The following is a 25,252-nucleotide window of genomic DNA, read 5'->3' on the forward strand; positions in this document are numbered from 1 at the left end:
ATCTTGGTAATAGAACAATCTAATGAGGTAAAATGAGAACCTTCCTCGAATTACCCCAATGCACCTTGTAATTCAGGGTATACAAAGAGCTGATGCACATGCCTAACCCATGGCTATATAAACAAGCAAGGTGTTAAATAATTAGCTGCATTTTATACCTGAATTCTTCTCACAGCCTCTGAGATTCTTTACACCTATGGATTCAAAAGTAGCAGCCTGGCCCATTTACAGAATATGATTATAACTTGATTACATGTAAGTCATGCATGGAGTTTCAATGTGGGAGGAGATGATACTGCTAATTTTAATCATCTTAATGAGGACAACACCTTCAAACAATCAATTTCAGTCTCACCCAAGTGGCTGCAAGCATGATTTTTTTCTATGAAGTGCTGGGCCTTACATGTAAATCAAAATGTTAAACAATGAGATGTAATCAAAATGTTTTTAAATCTAGTCCCAAGCTTGACATTTAATTGGAAGCTTTCAGTTAAGCAATGACTTGTTATCTCTTTATCCTTGCAGATGTTTAAAGCATATTTTAAAGCAGGTTTTGCAACAGGCAGTTGTTGTTTCTCCTCGGATGTCTTCCAGAATGTAATTCTCAAGCATTTGCTTTTTCTGGTCTTTATGCAGATTACCGTAACTCAAATTTTTCAGCCCATAGTCCAGTGCAGAGATGGTTTTTAAGACACCTATAGCATAGGAATTTTAATTTTTTTCTCTCTCCGTCTCTCTCTCTCTCACACACACACAGACACACATGTCTTGAGCCAAATTTGGTAGCAAAAAACTTTCCATGTCTTAACACAAATATACCTCTATACTTATATGCTATCTTATATTGTGTAAATTGCTTCGATTCAGATGCTGCAGTCAGTTTTGTAGCATCTATTTCTTAAACATGTATAAAGATGGGAACTGATGGGTGAGGTTTTCTCTAGATTTCTGCAGAGTGAATGCCCCATCTTAACTCCTTGCGAATGCACACATTACTATCTTGCAAATGCACCTAGCATAAAACTATCCTATGAGTACATGCATTTGATAATGTTGAGTTCAATGGTTGATAGAACGGATGTCACGGTCTTTATTATCCCTTGGTTGTCTTTTCACCAGTAGGTGTTGACTTTTCAAGTCACTAAGTTGTGGGATTCAAGAAGAATAAAACTGTATGTTTCAACATGGAAACTAATCCACAATTAGCACTTCTTAAGCAAGACTGGGTGTCCTCCATGCCTCATTTAAGTAACAAATGGTAGTTGACAGAACGCATTGTTTCAGAAATGTAAATTTTCCATATCCTCTAAATGCTGGCTTTGCCATTTGCTTGGCAATATTTGCCCAGGTAACTTCACTTTTGGGTCTACCCTTCAAGGAATTGGGAAGGGCAAAAGTGGAAGTGAGCAAAGGTTACAGAAGTTAACGAAGCCCTGCTTATTGTAGCCCAGATACACAGCTCATATTTATCAAGCCATTAATCAGTTAAATCCCACTGGCCAATTAATTTTGTTCACTTCTATCCATTTTCTTCTAAACGATTCAGACTCAAAAGCCCCAGTGGGAAATGTGTGAAAGACAACATACCTCCTCCAGCTGCACCATGAAGGTAACATTGTGCCCTTGTTCTGATGTCAATGTGCCATCTGAAGTGACAACTCGGAGTCCTCGTGGGGCTTTGCCAGGACACTGCTGAGGCTTGGCTGTGTACTGTTCACGCACACCATCTGTGCAGTTATTAGATACAACCTTCCTATACCTGTTGAAAGTGGGAAGCAGACACAACAGTGTAAGGAAGGACCACTGCAAGATGCTTGCTTAAGACTATTTACTCTTTTTCAAGACCACCACCACAATATCCCAATTAGTTTAAGCAAATCATAACAATAACAGCAACTGTTATTATTTCATCACTTCTTACAGAAAAAGTCTCATAGCCATTCACAACAAATTAAGAACACACAGATATAATAAAGTAGCCAAAATAAATAAGACCATTAATGATGCTAAATGTTAATCTGACAGCAATTGATAATAAGGAATTTTATCACAAAACAGCATAGGTTGCGTGCACACTTAAAAACAGTTTCAAAGCTGATTCTCTCCCTCAAAGAGCTATGGGCATTGTAGTTTACCTCTCACAGAGCTAAAATTGACAGCAACTCGTAAAAAAACTACTGTGCCCATAAGTCTTTGAGGGGTGTATGTTTGCTTTTCATGTGCTTTAAAGGTATAGTGTTTACACAATCTAACACAAAATGAGGATAAATGGAGAAGCAGAGATGCCACCATTTCCAAAGCTCTGGCACTGATGTCAGCCAGAGAGGAAGGATAAATATGACTTTCTTTGTGCCAGCTCCAGACTGGCACAGCAGGGAAGGCTGGGTCATATGCATCACTGGTAGCTAGACTGTCTTAGAATCCCTTGGCAAGCCCCTCCGCATTTGAAGCCTTGCTCTGCAATAGACCTGATGAACAGCATGAGGAAAGCTTAACAACCATTCACAAATAATATTAACAACTAGATTCTGGTAAGTCTGATCTGAAAACAACTCACCCAGTGCTGTTGAGATAACTCTGACCAATACTGCAGTCTTTTGACAAGGAGGATGGGTTGTACCAAAATGCAGGCAAGCACTGGCCATTGCTGTGACGCTCAAATCCATAGTCACTGGTTTGAATGAAGGAGAGACTGTTTCAGTGATATGTGAATCAGAAGCACATAATTCTGAGAGATCATGTTATAGTGAAGCCTGCAGAGAGGTATACCACATTCACATAAACACAGCCCTGGAAGCTTACTTTGTCTTCTGCACATATATCCGTTTCACACAAGTATACATACACCTGTCTACAACTTGAGGGTGGTGTTGTGCAGCTGTGGGCTTCTTGTCTGCATTTGCCTCAATCAGTCATCATCGGCATACATAGGTTGGTCAGATTGGCTCCTACCAATGGCTCAAAAACCATACCTCCCCACTCTGGCTTGGAGTGGCTAGGAGCCCCCCCCCTCCATCTGTTTGCATGCTCAGACAGATGGACCAACAGAGGAGGAGGAGGAGAGGTGGAGGAGAGCAGCAATGGAGAAAGACACTGGAAGAGCATGAAAGGTGAAAAAAGTGCAAACTTTTTGGGTTTCTGGTCTCTCCCGGCTTCAGAGGCACCAATACATCTCCTTGCCAAGGGCACACGTGGGGTGGGTGAGGGTGCTGATATAGCTCCTTGCCAAGGGCACAAGGAAGCATAGGTATGGCTCTGTCAGTAACTATACAACATTTGAGCCTGGTTGATTTTGGATCATGACCATTCATTTCAGTATCATAATTTTAGCAGAAACTACTCTTTAGTACCCAGTGGATGGGTAGGTCAAAGCACAGCGAATATGTACCAGACTCCCCATGCATTTTGTCGCCTTCACTTCTTTGGGTTGTTGTGTGATGTTGGAAGTTATCTAGAGGATAACTATGGCCAGAGGAAATGAAGCTGCCTTATATCAGATCTCACCATTGGTCAATCTAGTTCAGTAGATTGGCTATTCTGACTCCCCACTAGTTTCTAAGATTGCCCCCCAGATTTGATATCTGAGATCCTTTTGCTGGAGATGTCAGAGGGTGAATGTGGGACCTTTTGGGTGCAAAATGTGTGGTCCACAACTGAGCTGAGTGTTGTCCCAGGAATTGCTCAATTTCCTTTGAAAACAAGTTATATGCAAAGGGAGGGGAGAATGAAGGCTGAACTTCCGCTAAGACTGCACAAGAAAAGGTACAGAGGTAGAGAAGGGATGATGCAGTTAGCGCTTGTTGGTCAGCCCTGTCCAGTGCTATTTTTCTAGAAAAAGAGGTTCTGTAATTCACAATGAACAGCCCCCTCATTCTTTTAGAATGGCAATGGCACCTACCTTAGAGGTGCCAGAATTCAGCTCCTGTGAGTTCCAACTGGAAAAAAAGCCCTGACCCCATCCGTTCTTTTTGGCAATGGAATTGAGCCAACATTTTCACTTCACTCTTTCATATGTATAACGTTCCTGAGTCTTTTTGCAAGCATGCTAAACACTGGTTAATTGTTTTGCAAACAGATCCTTGGTTACGCAAAGGATGCAAAATAATTTTATAAGCATCCTAAGTGGAGAGACAGCGTAAAGGCTATTGAAATTATCATTCCACAAGTGATAAAACTCATTTTCATTTATTTATAAATGAGGTTTCTTTCCTCTGTAATCTGATTGTCAACACACTGAAATGCTTGTATTGCTGAGGTCTCATGTATCAATATAATTAAAAAGCTGTAACGCTGCACTCTCACAGCATGTTCAATAATCAAGTGAAAGGCAGAGCAGCAAAATATGCAGAAAAGAGAATACGTGTTCAAAGCCTGATTTAATCAGTTTGAGTTTTTATGCTACATGCACCCTTTCTTCTAGGCAAGGAATCCTAGATGATATCTCTCAGTGCTGGATATGGATGACACAAGTGCTTAATTTTGAAAAGAGCAGAAGCAGGGCTCAAGCTGTCCTTTGAATTGCCTTGGGAGTCCTGCCTTAGTTAAGATGTTTTGAGAGCTGGATGTAGGTGACAGAAAAACACTCTGCATATACTCAGAGATGCATATCTTCATATATTCCAGGACTGAACTCTGTCAATGAAATCATGATTCAGACCTCATATTCAGAGTCTATGATTTATCAATAATGAATCTGTATAAACATGCAATTCAATATAATGTGCCAATATACTATAGATTACTATGCTATATAACTCCACACCTCCATAATATACTGAACTGATGGATATGGGCTATATCCCTTTGTTGAGGCAATTGGACCCCTTCAAATCTCTATCGTTATTGTCAGGGCCACTTCATTTGTATGTATGTTTGTATGGACATGCTCTTATTTGGATGCTTTCTCCACCTCCCCCCCCCCCCCTTTGTTGCTTAATAGTGGTGCAAGGGCACTTCCAGAGAGATTGTTTATTCACACAAAATTTGGTTGGCATCCCAAACTTTGCAGCACAACTATCTTATCCCTTTCGTAAGTGCAAAATGTCTGATTAAAAATTTGGAAAGTGCAGGATAACAACCACTAGCTGGCAATGTTGTGTAATCTCCACTTGTAGATGTCACAATGAATGTTCACTAAACAGGTAACATTGTACAACCTCTGTGTAAGGCTTGTGTGAATGTATCGGCATGAATGCCCAATGAGAAGCCTGTCTGGAAACTCCCCAAAGTTCCTTTAGAGCAAGCACTAGAAGAAGAGGCCTGTAGACTCAAAGTAAACTTGAGCATGGAAGCAATCTCTTGGAACTGAGAGATTGCATGCATCCTTGCTTGTTATATGAAGGGAAGCTTTGCTTCTGCACATGACTGTGGCATGAAGGGAAGCTTTGCTTCTGCACATGACTGTGGCATGATGGGAAGCTTTGCTTCTGCACATGATGCTGCACAAACCGTTCTAATACTAAGACATTCCCTCATCACCCTAGAATGTCCAGTTCACATTGAGTTCATGAAAACATTATACTCTGACCTGTTCTTAATGCATAGTTGACCACATCTGTCGGAATGTAATTGTTTAAGTCTTACTATATCAATCACTAGTTATAATTTAATTAGGAGGTTTTCATGCCTGTCTAGTTCTGTGCTCCCTTTCCCAGCCTTTAATCTATTGGTGATTAATGCCCATATGTGGCACCTCCTTACCCCGACTTTTGACACCTGAGATGTATATTTTTAGGTTCCACCTTAATTCTGAGATTGTAAGTTGTTTGAAACTGTGCCCAGGCAGGTGCATTATGTGGCCCATGAGAGCAGCAAAATAAGCAGACTGTACAACGGTGATGGGATACAATCAGGCCAAACCTTGATTGATAGCAGTAGACAGGGCAAGGGTTGGCATGGCATTGGGTCCCAGGATCAGTTCATCATTCCACAAGTCCCATGTTGATGGAATGGATCTGCTGGGTTTGGATCGCTCCAAACCCGTATGACAGGAGTCAGCCAGTGTTGAACCTTACCGTGGTGCAAACCAAGCAAGCAAGGTCTTACTGGGGGACCAGATGCAGATTCCAAGCACTGGCAGAGGAACGGGAGTGTGGAGGGAATGGACCACCCCCGGCAGCACTATGCTACACCCCACAGGCAGCACATCACGCCTCCAGAACGCGCACCACACCTCTGCGGGTGCTGCCCCACTCCCCCCAAGGCACATGTCATGCCCCCCAGGGGGCGCCAGTCACGCCCCCGCCTGCTCTCCACCCCCATGCAGCTTCGCCACTGATTCCAAGCAGGCAGATACTGAATTCTCAGACCCCTTATGCCCCCCCCCAGGCTAGGTTGATCCTGCCCAATGCCATTTTTGCCCTCATACAAACAACGCTCTTCCACCTAACAAAGGAAGGGAAAGGTGAGAAAAATGCCAACGAAGTGCTAATCGGGTTGAGAAAGAAAAAAATCATTTCCAGTCCTGTCAACCAGCAATCCAAAATTGCTCACTGAAGGCTCTAACCCGAAGGTGGGCAGGAAGGAAGTTCTCATACCAAAATGACTGTGAGCTCCAGGGGAAGCAGCCTTATATAGTGGTACCTCAGGTTAAGTACTTAATTCGTTCTGGAGGTCCGTTCTTAACCTGAAACTGTTCTTAACCTGAAGCACCACTTAAGCTAATGGGGCCTCCTGCTGCTGCTGCGCCGCGGCTGCACGATTTCTGTTCTCATCCTGAAGCAAAGTTCTTAACCCGAGGTACTATTTCTGGGTTAGCGGAGTCTGTAACCTGAAGCGTATGTAACCCGAGGTACCACTGTATAGGCTTCCCTTCCCCTCTGCAACAAGGACAGCTTTTTCCTATGAGCGCATCACACAGAGAAGATACTAAGCAAAAATCTTGCCCAGCATTTTGCTGCAATCTATGGGCCCCTGTGCTGCCAGGCAAAGGCGTCCCATGCTTATTGGGTACGGAACAGGGCTTTTAGCATTGTGTTTTAAGTGCTATAGCCCAGCTTGTGATTTTAAATTGAAGGACAAGTAGTGAAACAACAGCAACAACTTTAACTTCCATTTAAGATACATTTGTATGTTTCTACCACAAAACTAGCTCTCTGCAGTAAGCAAACAGATGCTGACTTTTGATTGCAACATTTTTTGGTTTTGGCAACTCCCTGCCTGCCTGCCTATACATCCATCCATTCATTCACCTACCTACACACAGAGAGAGAAATATGCTGAGAAATGACAGAAGCAACTCCTTTGCATCTCACTAGAGAGGCATTAGCATCGCTCTTTCACCTTGCAGACCTGTAATCTAATGAATTTCTTGTCTTCTCTCTGATGCACACAGAACTCTGATGATAACAACAAATTGCTGCCTAACTGCAGACACAACAGGCTGCCTTGCAATCAACAAGCATCAGCATCAATTGGGACAAAGGATGAACCCCGCTACTTAAATCTGAAAATGGGAGTGCACTAAGATCAATAGCATTACAGCCAGACATCTGGTGTTTGAAACTGGTATTTGACATGTTCCCTGACAGCCTGACACCTAAGGCTGCAATTATGAAACCCACTTTACCTTGGAATAAGCCTCACTGAATTCAATGGTACATGCTTCTGAGCAGACAAAGATTGTGCTGCATGTTACGTTATTACTTTCACACGACCGTAATAGTTACCCATACTGTAACGATTGCTCCAGTAGCTTTTCCATGCACTGAGGTTTAACATAAAAAAATTCCTTCCAGTAGCACCTTAAAGACCAACTAAGTTAGTTCTTGGTATGAGCTTTCGTGTGCATGCACACTTCTTCAGATACACTCAAGGTTTACACTGAGGTTTAACACTTATGGTTTTTTTCAGGTTTAAAAACTCACGGGGAGGTGTGAGGGAGACCAGGTAAGGTCTATGTGTGTGCATGATTATATGTAGAATATCACTGACTTGGATAAGAAGATTCAAATAATAATTCAGTTAATCTTTGGATCAGTGCCACCATTTTAGGAGGTGTATCCTATCCTCCATGTTGATATCTGAGTTTTGACAGAAGAATACCAGTTGCTGAAAACTGTGTGGGGTGAGGAATGTTGTTGTGCTCAGGTTCTGCCTGTGGTCTTCCCATAGGCATCTGGTTGGTCACTGTGAGAACAGGATGCTGGCCTAGGGAGGTCATTGGCCTAATCCAGCAAACTCTTCTTTTACGTTGCCTGCAGCATTCATTTGGTAGGTGAGTAGTATACCTTATGTTCCTTCCATGGTGGTCATGTGAACTGCAAGGTTTACATGTGAATGCCCCCTAGTCCAGAGAGGTCCCATGTGTGGAATCTGTCTTCCTCAAACTGGGGAGCAAAAATGGGGGGGGGGGGAATTCTGCACCTTCAGGAATTTATGTGGTGGTCCCAACACTTACTCCATCATCTACATGGTGGAGGAAAGGGGGCATATCAAACATGTAATTATTGAAGCAGGGCTATAACTTTGGGTACAGAAGCCTCCTTGACACACCATGAGGTCTGTTCTGATTATGAAGTCTTTTATCCTCACATAGGGACGTGGGTGGCACTGTGGGTTAAACCACAGAGCCTAGGACTTGCCGATCAGAAGGTCGGCGGTTCGAATCCCTGCGACGGGGTGAGCTCCCATTGCTCGGTCCCTGGTCCTGCCAACCTAGCAGTTCGAAAGCATGACAAAGTGCAAGTAGATCAATAGGTACTGCTCTGGTGGGAAAGTAAACAGTGTTTCCATGTGCTGCTCTGGTTCTCCAGAAGCGGCTTAGTCATGCTGGCCACATGACCCGGAAGCTGTATGCCAGTAAAGCGAGATGAGCGCCGCAACCCCAGAGTCGGCCACGACTGGACCTAATGGTCAGGGGTCCCTTTACCTTTTACTATCCTCACATAAAGATAAGCTTTTTCTGACTCATGGTGCTTTAGCAAAGCAAGTTAGGGCATTAAACAAGTAATGGAGGTCACTGTTACAGCCAACCTAGCACAAAAACGAAATGATCCATTTTTAAAAAACATGTCGAGATTCATTTTCATACAGAATAAAAAATAAAATCTGCAGCTGGAGTGATACTTTGCATGCTGCAGTAAAATGCTGGGAAACCTGGTAAATAAATGCTTTAATAACATATGTGTCACCCCATAATCCATTTACTACCTAAATAAATACAATTTGGCTTCTAGGCAGTTGCTAGGTAATATTGTCCTTAGGACCAAGTACTGTACACAATTTTCATTGTGATAATCATTTCTGAAACACTATTGCCCCCTGGTAGTGAGAAGCAGGCAATGCATGCAAATGTAATCTCTCTGCTAAGCTGACTCCTTTCCCGTTTTGTAACTCACTCATTCTTCCAAAGATCATTTTGACAATACATTACTTTCTGTTTCTAGAAACATGCATTGTTTTTTTTCAAACCTTTCTGGTGAAATAGTTTCAAGCTGTAGTTACAAAGTAAGTGTTTATTTTTTAGTTTATTTTAAATCATTATTTTGGGGTAAATACAGATTTTTCATGCCCAGCCCAACAACAACAACAAAAAAGTAGTAGGTGCTTGAATAATTAAATGTGGAAAGCATAAAATTTACTTTGGAAAGACATAAAAATAAATGGATGTCTGACACCAGTGCTGTTTCTACAATACCCTGAACTATGGAAAACATAATTTGATGCGAGTTAGCTCATGCTCTGCATCTGAGAACATAAGATTAGTAAAATTTGTATTAAGAATCAGGTATCATTAGGGATGGATCAATCTATCTATCAGATAGGCTTTGTTTCATTTTTCCATCCTTAGATTCAATTCTTCACATTTCTGTGGCAATTTGGAATTTTTAAAAATAAGTTCCTCATTGTTATACAGACTTTCCCCTAATATATACATTTTTGCATATGTTGTCTGGAGAACTGCATCACAAGATTCAGAAACTGCAGATTTTGAAAGATAATTACATTTCAGATCATGCATTGTTTTAATAAGAATAAGAATTTTATTGTTTATATGCCGTCTATCTAACTGGGTTGCCCCAGACACTTTGGGTGGCCCCCAACACAGTACAAGAAGTGCAAATTAGGAAGTTTCTGATTAAAATTGAATGTTTCTCCATCAGCCCCATGACACAATAGTGCAGAAAGGGAACCTTGATGTGATAAGTATGCACAATTCTCTTTTCATACTGTTCTCCTGATACACAAATGTGTATCTACATATTGGTAAAACACCCCACAAAAACAATATTGATGCTGGAGGCATCCATTGGAAATGAATTATCCATCATTTTTTTTCTTCCACTCACCCATTCAACCCCCTGCATGGCACAGATTCTTTGCTATGAATGATTTTCAACTTAATTCTCTACAGCAAGTTTGTTTTTTAAACGACAACAACATGTGCACATTATACATAACTAGGCATGAAAACTGCTTTGCAATGTATGTAATTTACATATCCATTGATATATAATTGCTATTGTCCTGACAGGTGCCTCATTGTTTTTTTGTTTCTGACGTATTGTTTGTTAATTTGCACAAAATGATTCATAGAGGCAGCCTGTATGCACCAAGATTGCAATCCTAAACATGTCTGCTTGAAAGTAAGTCCCACTGAATTCAATGAGCCTTACTCTCAGGTAAATGGAGTTAGGATTGTAATCTTAATCTGCTCCCTGCTGTGAAATTCTAAAGGTAATGAAATGCACTACTCATTATTGTCCTTTTTCACAAGAGAAGGGCATTTTACTTGCACACCTCAGACAAAGTCTGATCCTCTTTGCCATAGTAGAATGAAATGTTTGGATTAGTACCCATTGCCTATATCTGTGTTTTAAAATCTTGTCCCACTACTAGTTAAATGTCAATACTTAAAACAATAAATTACCTTCTGCACTATGTTCAGCAGTCACAGACAAAATAAAAAGTGCATACATTTTTGACAAGAACACACTTTATGAAATAAAATATTGCAATTAAAAAAATTTATATGCAGTTAAATAGCATTATAGCTGAGTGCAGGAGCAATTCATATAAACCAGGATACAAAAAGCAAAATATCAACAGGGTGCTAAACTGTCCCTCCCTGGCATTCAAGTGATGGAAAGGAATATAAGTGCCAACTCCCTGGGGCCCTGGGTGTCCTCCAATTTCCTCTCCTCAAATCTTATACAAAATACTTTTTAGTATTTCTCACTTCTCTTTTCTCAGCTCCTGCTAAATTTTTCTCCCAGACTGAGTGCTAAAAGGTGGTAGTAAGAAGGGTTTTAACCACTTGCAAAAGAGGGGAAAAATATGGTGATTGTGACTGCTGGTGTGGAAAATTCATGATTTAGAGGAAGAAAAGAAATCCCCTTCTACATATTTTCCAGCAAACTTTTGGAAAAGGCTTGTCTGGAATGATTTGTGCATTTATTTATTTTTTAAAAAAACACAAAAGCTGCAGGGAAATCAACACTCTAATTTATATTTAAATATGTATTTCATCACACAATACAAATGCATTTTAATGCATTTTTCAGCCTAGAATTATATCACAAAATTTGAAATACAAGAATAATTACTTCCTCATTTGAATAGACTGGGAAGTGGGATCAAGTCAGTTCACATCTGGATTCACTGAAATCAAATTCCTCAGGCATTCCTAGTCTCCAATTCCCTTGTCAACATTGTGTTCATTATCAGGACCATATAAACTATAGCCTTGCTAAAATGCTGAAAGCGGTACTCACCAATCAAAGTCTGCCTCTGTGCAGACACATGGTTCAGATGCCATGGCTCCAGCGTACTTGCCCTGCATACATTTCTTTTCTGACTTACGCTTCCTGTAGATCCTTTTTGCTCCCATGATGCATGCTTCTCCCTGAGGTGAGAGAAAAACAATAGGATGGATTCAATCAAATAGCTGTGTGGTTTAGAGCCAAAACAACAAGTCCTGCTTCCACAACAGGGCTTTGCTCCTCTCCTCTCCCAATGCACCCTTCACTCCCAATAGGCTCTGGGGGAGGTTCAGGGTTGGGAGAACTCCCAGAGCAGGGCAGAAGGGGAGGAAAGGGGAGAGTGTTTGATCTGGCAAGAGGAAATGCTTGTGCGAGTGAAATGATTTTATTAGCATGACATAGAATTCCACTTCACACTCCCTCATAATGGTGAGGTGTATCCCTACAGATAGGTGATAGATAGATGATAGATGATAGATAGATAGATAGATGTAGATAGATGATAGATGATAGATAGATAGATAGATAGATAGATAGATAGATGATAGATAGATAGATATAGATATAGATAGATAGATGAGAGAGAGATGATGATAGATAGATAGATGATAGATAGGTAGATAGATAGATAGAGAGAGAGAGAGAGATAGATAGATAGATAGATAGATAGATAGATAGATGATAGATGATAGATAGATTAGATAGATAGATAGATAGATGATAAATAGATGATAGATAGATAGATGATAGATGGATACCAACACAAACACACCCACCCTCCCATTTGAGGCTCTTTGTTTACCAAATTAGAAATAGCTAGTGGTTTTATGTCTTCTTCCACTTTCACAATTGGCCACTCATTCCTTAACACTACAAAGACTCCAGCTGAAGAAATCAAAAACACTCGGGCAAAGAAGTGTGTGTGCGTGTGTGTGAATGCAGATAAACATAAACCTGTTGGTAAAAAAGGTAAAGGACCCCTGGAGGGTTAAGTTCAGTCAAAGGCGACTACAGTATGGAGTTGCTGTGCTCATCTCACTTTCAGGCCGAGGGAGCTGCTGTTTGTCCACAGGCAGCTTTCCGGGTCATGTGGCCAGCATTACTAAACCATGATGGAAACCAGAGTGCACAAAAACGTTGTTTACCTTCCTGTTGCAGTGGTACCTATTTATCTATTTGCACTGGTGTACTTTTGAACTGCTAGGTTGGCAGGAGCTGGGACAGAACAGCGGGAGCTCACTCCGTTGTGGGGATTCAAACCGTGACCCTTTGATCGGCAAGCCCAAGGTCCACCTTCTACTGTAAGTGCCCTATTACCACAGCTGGAATTTGCATATATCAGATCCCTACAGGAGGCCAGGCAAATAAATCAGGGTGAACAGAACTTTGTATCTTTGGTCACAGATTATAATGACGCACACTTTTTTACCTGGCTGTGAAGCTGCCAGGGACGGTAGTCGTCCTCAGCACACCGTCGGTCGAAGATTGACTTGTAATCCACCTTCACCAGCTGCCATTCAGAGCGATGGCTGAAGTGCCCAAAAACTCTGCATAAAACATACTGAACTGTTACCAGAAAACGTAATCATTTGAGTAAGAGCATACCTTTATCCATATTTAGTATCTTTGAATCAACCTGTAGTGAATTTATAGTAGCCCAGATAGCTGAACTAAATGCAAAACTCTATCACATAACAATGAAGTAAGTGTGGCAATATGTTTGTGGAGCAATACCAGTGAGTAGTTTCTAGCTTCTCAAAACTCCAAATGTCCTTCGTTCTTCCCAACTTGCCAAGATCAGTGTTTGCACATGTGTGGTGTCAAAATAGTGTGTTTTTCACCATGTGTTATAAATTTATAATAGAAAAGAAAAATTGCAAATTAAAAATGCAATAGGGATTTATTCAAAATATTTTCTTCAGTACTCATCACTGATGCATGTATGACATATGAAACAGCTGTTAGTGGATTGATGCACATGACTCATGAGGCAAGTGGCAATTCAAACAGCAATATTAAAGATATACTTAGAAGCAAATTATTTTGAAATAAAGCAAGTGAAGCGCTTCCAACTAAGTTTGTCTACCAACTGCATGTTTTACAATCGGTTCAATGCCTGCCTTCAGTTAAACTAATTAATTATAATGTAAGTAAAATGCCCAAAGCACTACCAAAAAACTTGTGTATTTTTATGAAATGTAAGAAATGTGACATAACTTACGATATAATTAACAAAAATGTACAACATTCTTGGGATCATTTTAAATGTAGCAATGAAGAGTCTTTCCCTTGCCTTCAAAGGTTAGAAATGATATCTCATCTGATTATTAGCTTTTATATATATTCACTATGGATTCTCTGCTTACGTCATTATCAAAGTCTCTTCTCCAGGTTCTCCCAAAACACCATCAACAAAAAGTGGGATGGATGTGAAGCTGTATTTGCTCCAGGACCTTCCTTCATCGAAACTTAACCTAATGAAAACACAAATGGAAAACAACTTTTTTGGGGGGAAAACACTGTTTAAGAAGATGTAAAGAAAAGGAACCACCTATTTGCTGTACATGGCAAAAATGACTCAGATTCAAGAACTTGAGCTACATTATACAAGACAGCTTATCGCAAACAGATTTTAGGAACTGCAAAGTTCCACAAAATATGGTTCCCTGCCGTGTAAGTGTCTTAAATATCAAAGCACTAACAGTGGAGAAAGATGAACATAGGATTTCCCATGGGACGGGCATTGATTTTACGTCATATACTGAATGCCATGTGAAGCAGTGTGGCCTGAGTGTGAGTCTTCAAAATAATCTCATGGCATTAGAAGAATATGAAGTAAAATGGTAGATGGATCAAATACAGTGCTGATAAATGCAAAACACTGTCGGGGGGGGGGGGTTACAATTATCCATATATCTTGCAGGATTCTTAAACAGTAGATTTATCATGTATATAAAAAGAATATATGGAACTTTGTCAGATTAGAAGATGGAAGGGTTTGTGATTACTAATATTTTTTTGATCCCAGGCTCCCAAACCTCAGGGGAAGTAAAGGAGTTCAGCTCCTTAATATTAACCCAAATGACAATAGGACCATTAAAGGGTTTACTCTGTTGCACATCTTGTGTGTGAAACTGTAATAATAGCTTTAGTGCGATCAAAAGAGAAAGCGTGTCAGTTTCTTAATTGGCATATCTTGACACTTAGTTAAAATATTTAGTCATGGCCCGATTGCCAATGGCGTGTAATATATAATGAAGGACTTCATGACTAATGAGATCAGAGAAGTTACAGTAATTACCAGAGATGTCTTATAGGCAGTGACGTATGTTTCATGGCAACCAAAACCCCACCTTGATCCAGATAAAGAACGCTGTGTTCTTCTTCAAAGATCTGGAGAAATACATAAAAAAGGACTAAGTTTAACTTGCCTTAGTCTGGGAACACATGCTTTCTAGGCAACACTGAGATACTTAGGTCACAGTTTTGCAATCATATCAGTAAAAGACTTCCTAATGGCCTTGGTCTAGTCTGTGATTCTGCTAGGGTTCAATATATCAAATACACAAACACTGAGCTTAGAAAGGTTTTGCAGGATTTTGCTGCAATCCAAGCCCCTCTTCACATGTACTTGGATGCAGCAGTAATCATCACTGGTAACAACTCATTGCTTCAGTCCAGTTCCCCATCTTTGCCCCCACCCCCATTGTTCTGCTTTGCATACAGATGGCACAACTTCTTGGGAAGTGCTTTGCTTGTGTGCTATGTAAATACACTGTGCAGCTGAACCTCACCTCAGGGACTGAGGTTTTGAAATGTCACTGGAAGCAACCACAGAGATGACACCAACCACCACACTCCGAGGGGGTCTAAATCACAGACATGTTCACCCAAATTTCCAGGGAAGAGTGACTGACTATTAAAGCACTCTTAAGAATTGTCACTGTGAGGGGGGAAGGGGTCTCCTAAAAAATCAGCACTCTTAACAAACTACAGCTCCCAAGATTTGGGGGGGGGGAAGCAATGACTGTTTAAAATGGTATGACACTGCTCTAAACATATAGTACAAATGGGGCCTTTAAGCATGTGCTGTTTGCAACAAGAAATATGGACTCAGAATAACATGCACTGTGGGCAAGAATGATTTCCTTTTTGATGTTGATACAGTGGTACCTTGGGTTATAAACACTTTGGGTTACAAACTCCACTAACCCGGAAGAAGTACCTTGGGTTGCAAACTTTGCCCTAGGATGGGAACGGAAATCGTGCACCAGCAGTGTGGCGCCAGCGGGAGGCGCCATTAGCAAAAGTGGTTTCTGGTTAAGAATGGACCTCCGGAATGAATTAAGTTCATAACCAGAGGTACCACTGTATTATCATTATTCGTATTCCCTTTCTCCAAAAATAAAGGCTCAAAGTGATTTACCCAAAAGATAAGGAATAGAGTCCATTCCTCTTTGACCCACTAGAGGGTCTTGTTTACTAGAGACACCACTTTGGTTATAAGGAATTAACTCCCCCCCCCAATAAATAAATATATCTATATGTCGTATATGCTTTAAATCAGCAACCATAAATGCATTTGGAATTCGGCATGCTAGCAATGACCCTCAACATTATATGTTTAGAAGGCTAAGTTATTGTCAGTTCAGCACTTACTCTTTGCTTTGTTAATTCCACTTAAGTATGTACTTGACTCCACTTTACGAGGGTAGTTATTGCACTTTAATTAAACGCCAACTACTTACTAAAAACATATTTACTGATGTGCAACAACCATGCATTGTTGTCCATCTCATTACCTGATTGCCAAAGCTCATTACATGTTTGTACTCCGGCAGGGGGACAAAGAGTGAAGAGAGGAAGAACTTGTTTGGAAATCACAATTTCTAGTTGTGTGAGAGATGAACAGAAGGTTGTTCTTATGAATGGTAACTGATAGGCAGGTATTTTAAAGCTGAAATCCACACATCCTATTGAAATTTATGTGAAATTTATATTTCACAATATAAAAAGTACTAGTGGCACCATGGGGGTGCGGTGGGGGATGAGTCCAGCAGGAATAGGCTTTGATGTGCTTTGCTTGCCTCATGATCAGGGGATTACTACTGAGTTCATGTCCTGATTTCAGGCTTCTTGATGACCACAATGAGAACAGAATACTGTGCTAAATAAGTCTTTAGTCTTATTTAGCAAGGCTCTTCTTTTGTACTTCTCTCTCTTTCTGGATCAATGCCAGAGTTATTTTTAGCATGTTATTTTTATTCTCTTGTTCATATCAAAAATAGGTAACAAAAGGCGTGATAGGATGGGGATGGGGTTCCTGCCAGAGGGTTTGTTAAATGCTGCTTCAGCTTTAATTTGCCTTCAAAATGGCAACTGCTATTCTCACTTTCCACTCAGTGATGCTAATGATTGGAGACTGCATCTGAATGCATCCCCCTTATCTCTTAATCAGTGGAGGTGCTGGATATTATGGAGAAAGACATATCCTAAATGAGCTCACAGATGTGCATAACAATAAACCACTACATTGCACATCACACCTAAGTATTGTGTTCTTGGATTTTAAACCTTGTATGGATTATAGTACCAAGAACCTCTGTGAAGCTAATGGTTTCAGGACAAGAAAGGTGCTCCATTTGCCATTCTCGCTGTCTCTGATCTGTCTGATAGACCATCTAGGACAAGACAGGGGTTGATCTGGCAAGACCCAATTCAGATTCTCAAGGCCACAGCCTCTAGCCTCCCAGTGACTGAAACATTGTTGCACCCAGCATTGAAGAAAAGATTGGACATTCTCTGTGAAATTCAAGATGAACCCATAAACCCTTGCATCCATTCCCAGAATGTACGCAATTCCAGTGTTTTGGTCACAATTCTAGGGCTCCTGAAGGCCTCAGTGGTACCTCTGGTTAAGAACTTAATTCGTTCTGGAGGTCCGCTCTTAACCTGAAACTGTTCTTAACCTGAGGTACCACTTTAGCTAATGGGGCCTCCCGCTGCCGCTGTGCGATTTCTGTTCTCATCCTGAGGTAAAGTTCTTAACCCGAGGTACTACTTCCGGGATAGCGGAGTCTGTAACCTGAAGCATTTGTAAGCCGAAGCGTTTGTAACCCGAGGTACCACTGTATGTGCAATTGTGGATAGCTTTCCCCTGGGATATTCATGAAATCTGGAAAAAATAATAATCCCCAAATCTGTGCTGCTTATTGGGGCTGATATTTAGGGCTATTTAAGTGTAGCATAAGAAAAAACAGGGGGGGGGGAACTGCCTTAGACTGTTAGCCCCATGTTGGCTGGGGCTGATGGCTGTTGTGGGTCAAAACAACTGGAGGGCATTAGGTTGGATAAGACTGCATTAGATAGCTATTAAGCTATATCAGCTTTGTATTTTAACAAAAAGCAAGTACTACTGAATTCAAATAAGACCTATTCTAAAAGGTGCTTAGGATTGCAAAGCCTTAGACTATGAGTAAGTCCTATTGAAATCAACAGGATTTACTTCTGAGTAGGCATGCATAGGCTTGCACTGTCAAATTTACTTTCTAATTAATACTTCTGTTGGATTTTAGGAGAGGTTTCTATTTGCCTTTATTTCACTGATTATCTTGTGATGGTGGTGGAATCTGCAATATTTTCCGAAGGCTCTGATAACCAAGGAATAGAGTTAGTATGACTTGCATTATAAGTTAATAAGAATATTTTACCGCGAGTAAGGGAATGTAAATAATGAATGGCACTTTCCTGTTCTCATAAAATAATAAGAGCAGGAGCAAGGATCAACAAGAGAACCAGAAAGGCAATGAATTAAAATAGAATAGAGGCAAGTATTTATTTAAGCACCTAGACGTCTTAGTTCCTGCTGTAGCTTGGCTGTTAAGAATGTGGCAATGTTATAAAAGGGATATAAAAGATTATGGTAGTGTTATAAAAGGACTGGCTATAATGTTGATAACAACAGCATTTAGAATTGTATCAGATGAAGGCACTTGAAAAAAACATGGGGAACAGGTAAGCCCTTCCCTGCATAATCAATCACAAAGTGTGCCCATCAACCTTGTTGGGGCCTGCCCCTCTCAAATATTTTATGGGGGGGGGGCAAAAGACCTTGGCCCTAGGGGTTGGCTCCTAAGGGCAGGAAGCCCTAGGTTGTGGCTCTGGTTTGTCTTTGTGAAAAGTTTTGAGTTTTGAGTCACAACTCTTGCCATGAAATCTGGAGAGGAAGATTGTTCAACTCAGCCCTTATTATTAAGACTGCCTTCTTACTGAAAATATCAAATGTAAAATGTACAAGCCTTGAATTCCCCCCCCAAAAAAAATTGAGATTTCTTTTCACATATTCCAAGCAAATGAACCCAAAGCCATCCAAGGATTTCAAGAAGTATCTGCTCTGCTGCCTGACGGTGCTCATGAGGATTTGTGCAAGGGTGGCCATCTATACAAGCACTTTGAAAACTCATAAAAGCCCTAATAAATTGCCTTTAAAAGAGTAGCACACAGGTGTTCTGTAAATACAGAAGTCTTACTCCTAATACAGTTGATGTTTTATTAGCTCCAGGATGCTTTAAGTTTACTTGCTAAATGTTACTTGTTTGGGTGCATCATCAAGGACATAAACCAGCTAAACATTCTGTGGTTGTGGGGCTGACTCTTATAGCAACTGAAGAAAATTAATATCCTCCAGGTTAGTCAATTTCTGTGGTACCCAAAAGGCCCAAACAGCATGGCAAGCAGCAGTTATTACAAGAAGCATCCATTTAGACCAGGCATAGGCAAACTTGGTCCTCCAGATGTTTTGGGACTACAACTCCCATCATCCCTAGCTAACAGGACCAGTGGTCAGGGATGATGGGAATTGTAGTCCCAAAACATCTGGAGGGCTGAGCTTGTCTATGCCTGATTTAGACAAAAAGAAGACTCATTATTTTTGAAACAATTTCCCTTTTTTGTCACAAGATAATATTTAACTGAATTTACATCATACTTTATATTTATGGTGGTTGTTTTTTCTAACCAATGTGTTGTTTCATTATGATTCTGCTCCTTCAATAATGGGAGCATGATCCCCTGAACTTTGATCTCACCTTCCCCACCCCCCACCATGGGTCCTGGAATATGTGAACTGATCTGGCGATGGATTGCATTTCTTCCAATTTTGTAGCAGTGGCTTCAATTCAATGACCTTTATTGGGGGTGTGCATATTTTTAGGTTCCACTCAGTCCTATGCAAGTGGAGAATTTGCTACTGGGTGAGATTTCTGCATCTCGAGACTCCTACGCTGAGCTTTCATTTGAAGAAACAAAGTACATTTCTAGTTCTTACGACTTCATTTTTTTAAAAAAGAAAATTCCATAACGCATAAATCTTGAGGATGTAAATGTAATGACTTGTGTTGAAAGACTCTTAAGGAAAATATCATGAGAATACAGATATCAGATGAATACTGAATGAGCACTGAAGAGTAACTCCTACAGACTGAGTCAACTTGCACAGTGAGTTCACAAAGACTGCGTCTCAGTCAGGCTGTGAGAATTTTCTGAATCATATTCAGGGATAACTTCTGTATTTAACCTAAATTTGGCTGTTTGTGAATTTTGGCTGAAGCACCACCAGAACCAGTGATGCTCATCAGCCCTTGTGCAACAGACTTGCCTAGCTCCCCTCACTCTACAACTCAGTGCAGGGTCCCCTCATCCCAACTTGCATCACTGAGTAACAGCCACTTCTACTCAAACACATCTCCCCCCCCCAAAAAAAAACCCACCCCCATATATACACATGATGTAGAACAAGAAATAATTCCCAGAGTAGCAATTCAAAGAGTGGGCCTGCAACATCTAGAGAGCCATGTGAAATTAGACCGGGGTGGGGAGGAGCGGCACATGCAGCTCTGAGCTACAGATTCCCTATCATGGCACAGCTACTTTTTGCAAGTAGTTTACATTACCTGGCCTCCACTGGCAATTGTTTTCATTTGCTACTCACTTGTCTCCACGTGTTTCCAGCATCCGATGAAACAAACATGCTGATATCATTGTCCGACAACTCATTTCCAATATTACCTGTAAAAGAAACCCCACAATTATCTGAAGTTAACAACTTAAGAATGTGTATTTTTGGTTTGATAGCCACACCACATGGCCAATTTAGTACCGTAAATGAATCCTGATGATAAGCATTTATACAGAGCTTTCAAACATTATGTTTAAAGTGCACTATGTGCTGACAACAAACCTGTAAGATAAATCAGTACTGTTTTCATGACGTTCAATTCCTGCACTGTAGGGTTTGGACTAAATGACCCTCCAATTCTATGATTCTATGATGATGGTGGGGAACTAGAAAGTGAGAGACTATGACATGTTCAGGCCTCTATGATATGTTCAGCCCTCTAGTGTCAGAGGTGAGATTACAAGCCTTGTGACCATTATTCCACATTAACTGCAGTTTGAAGAGTTCAACTCTCAGTCTAAAAAGTGATGTAGACACGGTTGTTGAACAGTTCATTTATCCAGTCTGTATAACATTTACTGTACATGTAACTTGTCAAGATAGAGTTGTACATTTATCCACTCCATGTTTACAGTATCTCCAGGCTTTGTCTTGCACATGGGACCTTAGTATGTTTGTTGTTTGAATAGTTATAAGTCTATCTCTATTATAGCTATTATTCTAGTAAATTTGGTTTTATACTTATAAGCCAGTTTGTGGTGTAGTTGTTTTGTTGTAAAAAGTGATGCAGACATCTATACATAGAACTGAAACATTTCCTACCAGAAGCCACAATGATGCCTGGAGCAGTATCTCGACTGGCAATGTTGCCTGAAGTGTATGGATTTTCTGAAACTTTCAGGTGTAGGTGAAGGGAACAATAGGGCTTGGGGAAAGAAAAGAGAAAATGCATGTAAGTAGTAGAGAGCATAGGGTAGACTTTCCAAAGACACTTCAGAGGGAATCTCCAGTTTGAAGTTGCTAAACTGTAATTTATTAAGAAGTTCAATTTTATTCATTTGGGTCTAAATGGAGAAAATGATTTTCCTTCCCATCCCCTAAGCACTTTGTTTGATTTATTAAGCAATGCTAAGATCACTGTGTTACTACCAATAACTGCCACTGTGAAAAATAATTTTGCATACATTTAGGCTATAACTGAATTCTCACAAACTGTACTTTAAAAAATAAATAAAAACCCACTCTTATTTAACTGCAGACTTTACATTTCTCCCCTTTACACCATTGTGTTTGTGTGGCTGACAACTGAGGATCACACCCCATGCATTTGATGAAATTGAATCCAGCTCACAAGTCTTTAAGGTGCCACAATAGCCAATGTTCTTAAATCACTTGTATGCTTAAGGATGCTCCACATATTCAGCAGCTGCTAAAAGCAGTGACTGTGTCAATCACCTGTTTGCCAAAGATGTTGTGGCAATGTCCTACCTGAACACCTTAAAGGATCACACAGACTGTGTGTGTGTGTGTGTGTGTGTGTGTGTGTGTGTGTGTGAAGGCTCTGTGTGCCTAAGAAATCCATGCACAGCAACCATTAGGCATGTCTCCACATCCACCTGCTGCCATTCACATGTGACCTTTAGCTGGTGTTGAAGCAACATTCTCACTGCACTGAAATCAACAGCAAAAATCCTTTTCATCTCATGAGTGTTAGCTATTGTTTTAAAATTTTAAGTTTAGAACAGAAAGAGGTATTTGCCCTATCTAACAATATACCACTGCCAGCCTAAGACCGAAGCAAAAGTCAAGGTGATGCCCGTTCACCTAGCATTCTAGTCTACATATGGAAGCTGACCAGACCAGGTCCTCCAACACACCTGGGGATGACAGGCTACCACAGGGGGTGAAGGGCACCCCACACAGAGATTTGCCCTCCAACAGGCTGGATAGCTCAGTTGGTTAGAGCATGGTCCAGTTAACACCAAGGTTTCAGGCTTGATGCCTGTATGGGACAGCTGCTTATTCCTGCATTGCAGGGATGATCCTCAGGGTCCCTTCCAACTCTACAATTCCATGATTCTATAACATCTGTCCCTATTGATTCACCAAGCCACCTGGCACCTGCTGGTTGGCTGCTTAAACAAATGGATATAAGCAGAGTAATGGATGAATGGTGCCTGATGAGCTGTTTGGCCTGAGCTGTTTGCCTCCCTGCCTGCCTGCTTGCTCAGTCAGAGACCTTTCTCAATGGCATGGTCTGTGACACAGTGGGAGAAGGCAGCCAGGTAAAGTAGCCAGCCCAGTATAAGTATTGTCACCAGCACAGCACTGGTGCTACTGTCCCCACATCTGCAACCTAAGTGGCTGGCCTACCATCTGCCTAATAGCAGGTCTCCTCTTAGTTCTTATTTATTTGTTTTTAAATATACTTATGACATTAGATTCAGAGAGCAAACAGAGGGATACCTTCCTGCTTCTAGTGATGCTATTATTATTATTATTATTATTATTATTTTACAGAGAGGGAACAGCTATCTTTCTCCCAACACACAGCAAAGCTCTATCATAACTATAAAAAAAAATCTGTAGCATCTCTCCAATGCGGTTGCTGGCAGCAGGTGGCAGGAAGAGAAGAACAGTGAATGCAAATAATAAAAACAAGGGCATATCCTCTTCATTCCTAATGCCCGGGGTTGTAATGTTCTCCAGAGGCTAGCATAATCCCTCAAAGATCAAAACAATCTCAGTGGCTACACATGCAAAAGGCCTACCAAGGTTACTTCCCAACCTGTTATTTACTCAGTTAATAAATAACCGCAAAAGCCACTGGGAAGCAGATTACCACTAAATGCCAACAAGCTTTGTATCAGATGATTCATTCCCCTGCCTGCCCAATGCAAGGTGAGACCCCTGGGAGCAAAAGTGTTCTTCATGTTCTTCAGCATTTATGCCTCTTCAGAGAGGCTTTCAGTATGGTGAAGTCAATATGGCGTGTGCTGCCAAGAGGTGAGTAGGATACCAAGCACTGGGAGGTAGGGTGTGATCTCTTGTGGATGTCACAAAAGGCAACACAAAAGAGATGGGGGTGAAGCAAGCAAGCAAGCAGAGCAGAGCAGAGCAGAGCAGAGCAGAGCAGAGCAGAGCAGAATCAAATGAATGAGCCTGTCACTACACAAGAACAATATACCAAACACCATAACAGTAACTGACAGCCTTGTAAGGGTCACACATTGTAGCAATCCAACTGGGGATGTTACAAAGCAGCAAACTCGGTGGGCTGCAGAGCATCTGCAAAAGGCATGAAGACTTATGTGCCTTGATAATGTTATCTATTCTGAAGGGCAAGCTGGGAAACACATCTTTAAAAACCAAACTCATACACACCACCACTTCCCTGGCATGTTTAAACCATGAGCAATTTGAAGTAATTTACTCAGCACTGCAACGCAGTTGAGATAACTGCCTCCTCAGTCTCTCTCCTTTTAATACTTTCATATTGGGCGGTTTAAGACTGCTGCTGTATTTTACAGGGTAAAAGTTTAACGCAATTCTCCCCTACTTTGCTTTGATGGGCACAGCACAAGCTGAACTTTTGCTGGCGTGTTTTGCTCCCCTTCCTCCTCTCTGAGGCCTATGGGAATTCTCTGCCCTATCTTCGCGGTCTTCTCTGAATCTCTTACACCTGCCATTTGACAGACATCCACGTGATATGATGACCCTTTATGTATATGTTGGAGGAAAAGTTCTACCCTCTCCTTCTTAAGTACCCTTGAGGACCACAAGATGGCAGACAAATCCTGATCGGGTGAGGAGCAAAGAAGCGCAGACTAGCCAAGAAACTTTAGGAGAAATGAAAAGTAGATGTGGGGAGAGAAGTCTTGCAAGGCTGACACATCTCTACAGAATTCAGCTTCATTTTCCTGATCCTAATCTTTACATGTATAATCAAGAGTAAGCTAGGCATTCTGCCCTTTATGCAATAACTTCAAATATCTGCCTAGAGTACATATGCAATGCTATGGCACTTGCTCTGGTCCCAGATTGTTGTGAGCTGTTTCAAGTGCAAGAGCCCAGGTGGGTTTCCTTGTCCTTCTTGGGGTTAGGGGTAAATATTTGAACTCAACACCATACAGAATTGCTCTGATAGTGCATCTTCACTATTGGATTGACAGCAGGGCACTGGGACAGTCCAAGAGGTGTTAATTAGGTTGGTCTGCTGAAATGAGTTAGTGAGGTGCATGTGACTGGAGAAAAGGGAAATATACAGCCTTTCATGAACAGCCATTCACCGTTAAGAACGGTGTTCTGTTCTTAACCTGAAACTGTTCTTAACCTGAGGTACCACTTTAGCTAATGGGGCCTTCTGCTGCCACCGCACTGCCAAAGCATGATTTCTGTTCTCATCCTGAAGCAAAGTTCTTAACCCGAGATACTACATATATCTGGGTTAACGGAGTCTGTAACTTGAAGCGTCTGTAGCCTGAAGTGTCTGTAACCCGAGGTACCACTGTATTTGTTTCCATTTTAAGCAAAGGTCCTACATATCCTTTTTAGAGAGAAGAAGATTATGAGACAAGAAGTCACACATTTTACC

The 25,252-nt window shown here is 41.0% G+C and overlaps 1 protein-coding gene and 1 long non-coding RNA gene across 8 annotated transcripts in view; one reads left to right on the plus strand and one right to left on the minus strand.

The window, feature by feature from the left end:
• Nucleotides 1–25,252, minus strand: part of SORCS1 (sortilin related VPS10 domain containing receptor 1) — a 384,134-nt gene that overhangs the window by 49,204 nt on the left and 309,678 nt on the right. For all 7 annotated transcript variants that reach the window (XM_082225237.1, XM_082225235.1, XM_082225232.1 and 4 more), the window contains exons 11-18: nt 21,481–21,583; nt 20,692–20,768; nt 15,004–15,095; nt 14,069–14,176; nt 13,132–13,249; nt 11,715–11,845; nt 2,558–2,671; nt 1,588–1,759 (exon numbers count right to left, since the gene is read on the minus strand). In XM_082225237.1, coding sequence (XP_082081363.1) covers nt 1,588–1,759; nt 2,558–2,671; nt 11,715–11,845; nt 13,132–13,249; nt 14,069–14,176; nt 15,004–15,095; nt 20,692–20,768; nt 21,481–21,583 — 915 coding nt within the window. The remainder of the gene's footprint in view (nt 1–1,587; nt 1,760–2,557; nt 2,672–11,714; nt 11,846–13,131; nt 13,250–14,068; nt 14,177–15,003; nt 15,096–20,691; nt 20,769–21,480; nt 21,584–25,252) is intronic.
• LOC309533723 overlaps nt 23,576–25,252 on the plus strand; it is a 77,876-nt gene continuing 76,199 nt past the window's right edge. Inside the window, exon 1 of the long non-coding RNA XR_014220435.1 lies at nt 23,576–23,664. This is a non-coding gene — a long non-coding RNA (uncharacterized lncRNA). The remainder of the gene's footprint in view (nt 23,665–25,252) is intronic.

Source organism: Podarcis vaucheri (genome assembly GCF_965113315.1).
Source record: "Podarcis vaucheri genome assembly, chromosome: 5".
In the NCBI taxonomy this organism is placed as follows: domain Eukaryota; kingdom Metazoa; phylum Chordata; class Lepidosauria; order Squamata; family Lacertidae; genus Podarcis; species Podarcis vaucheri.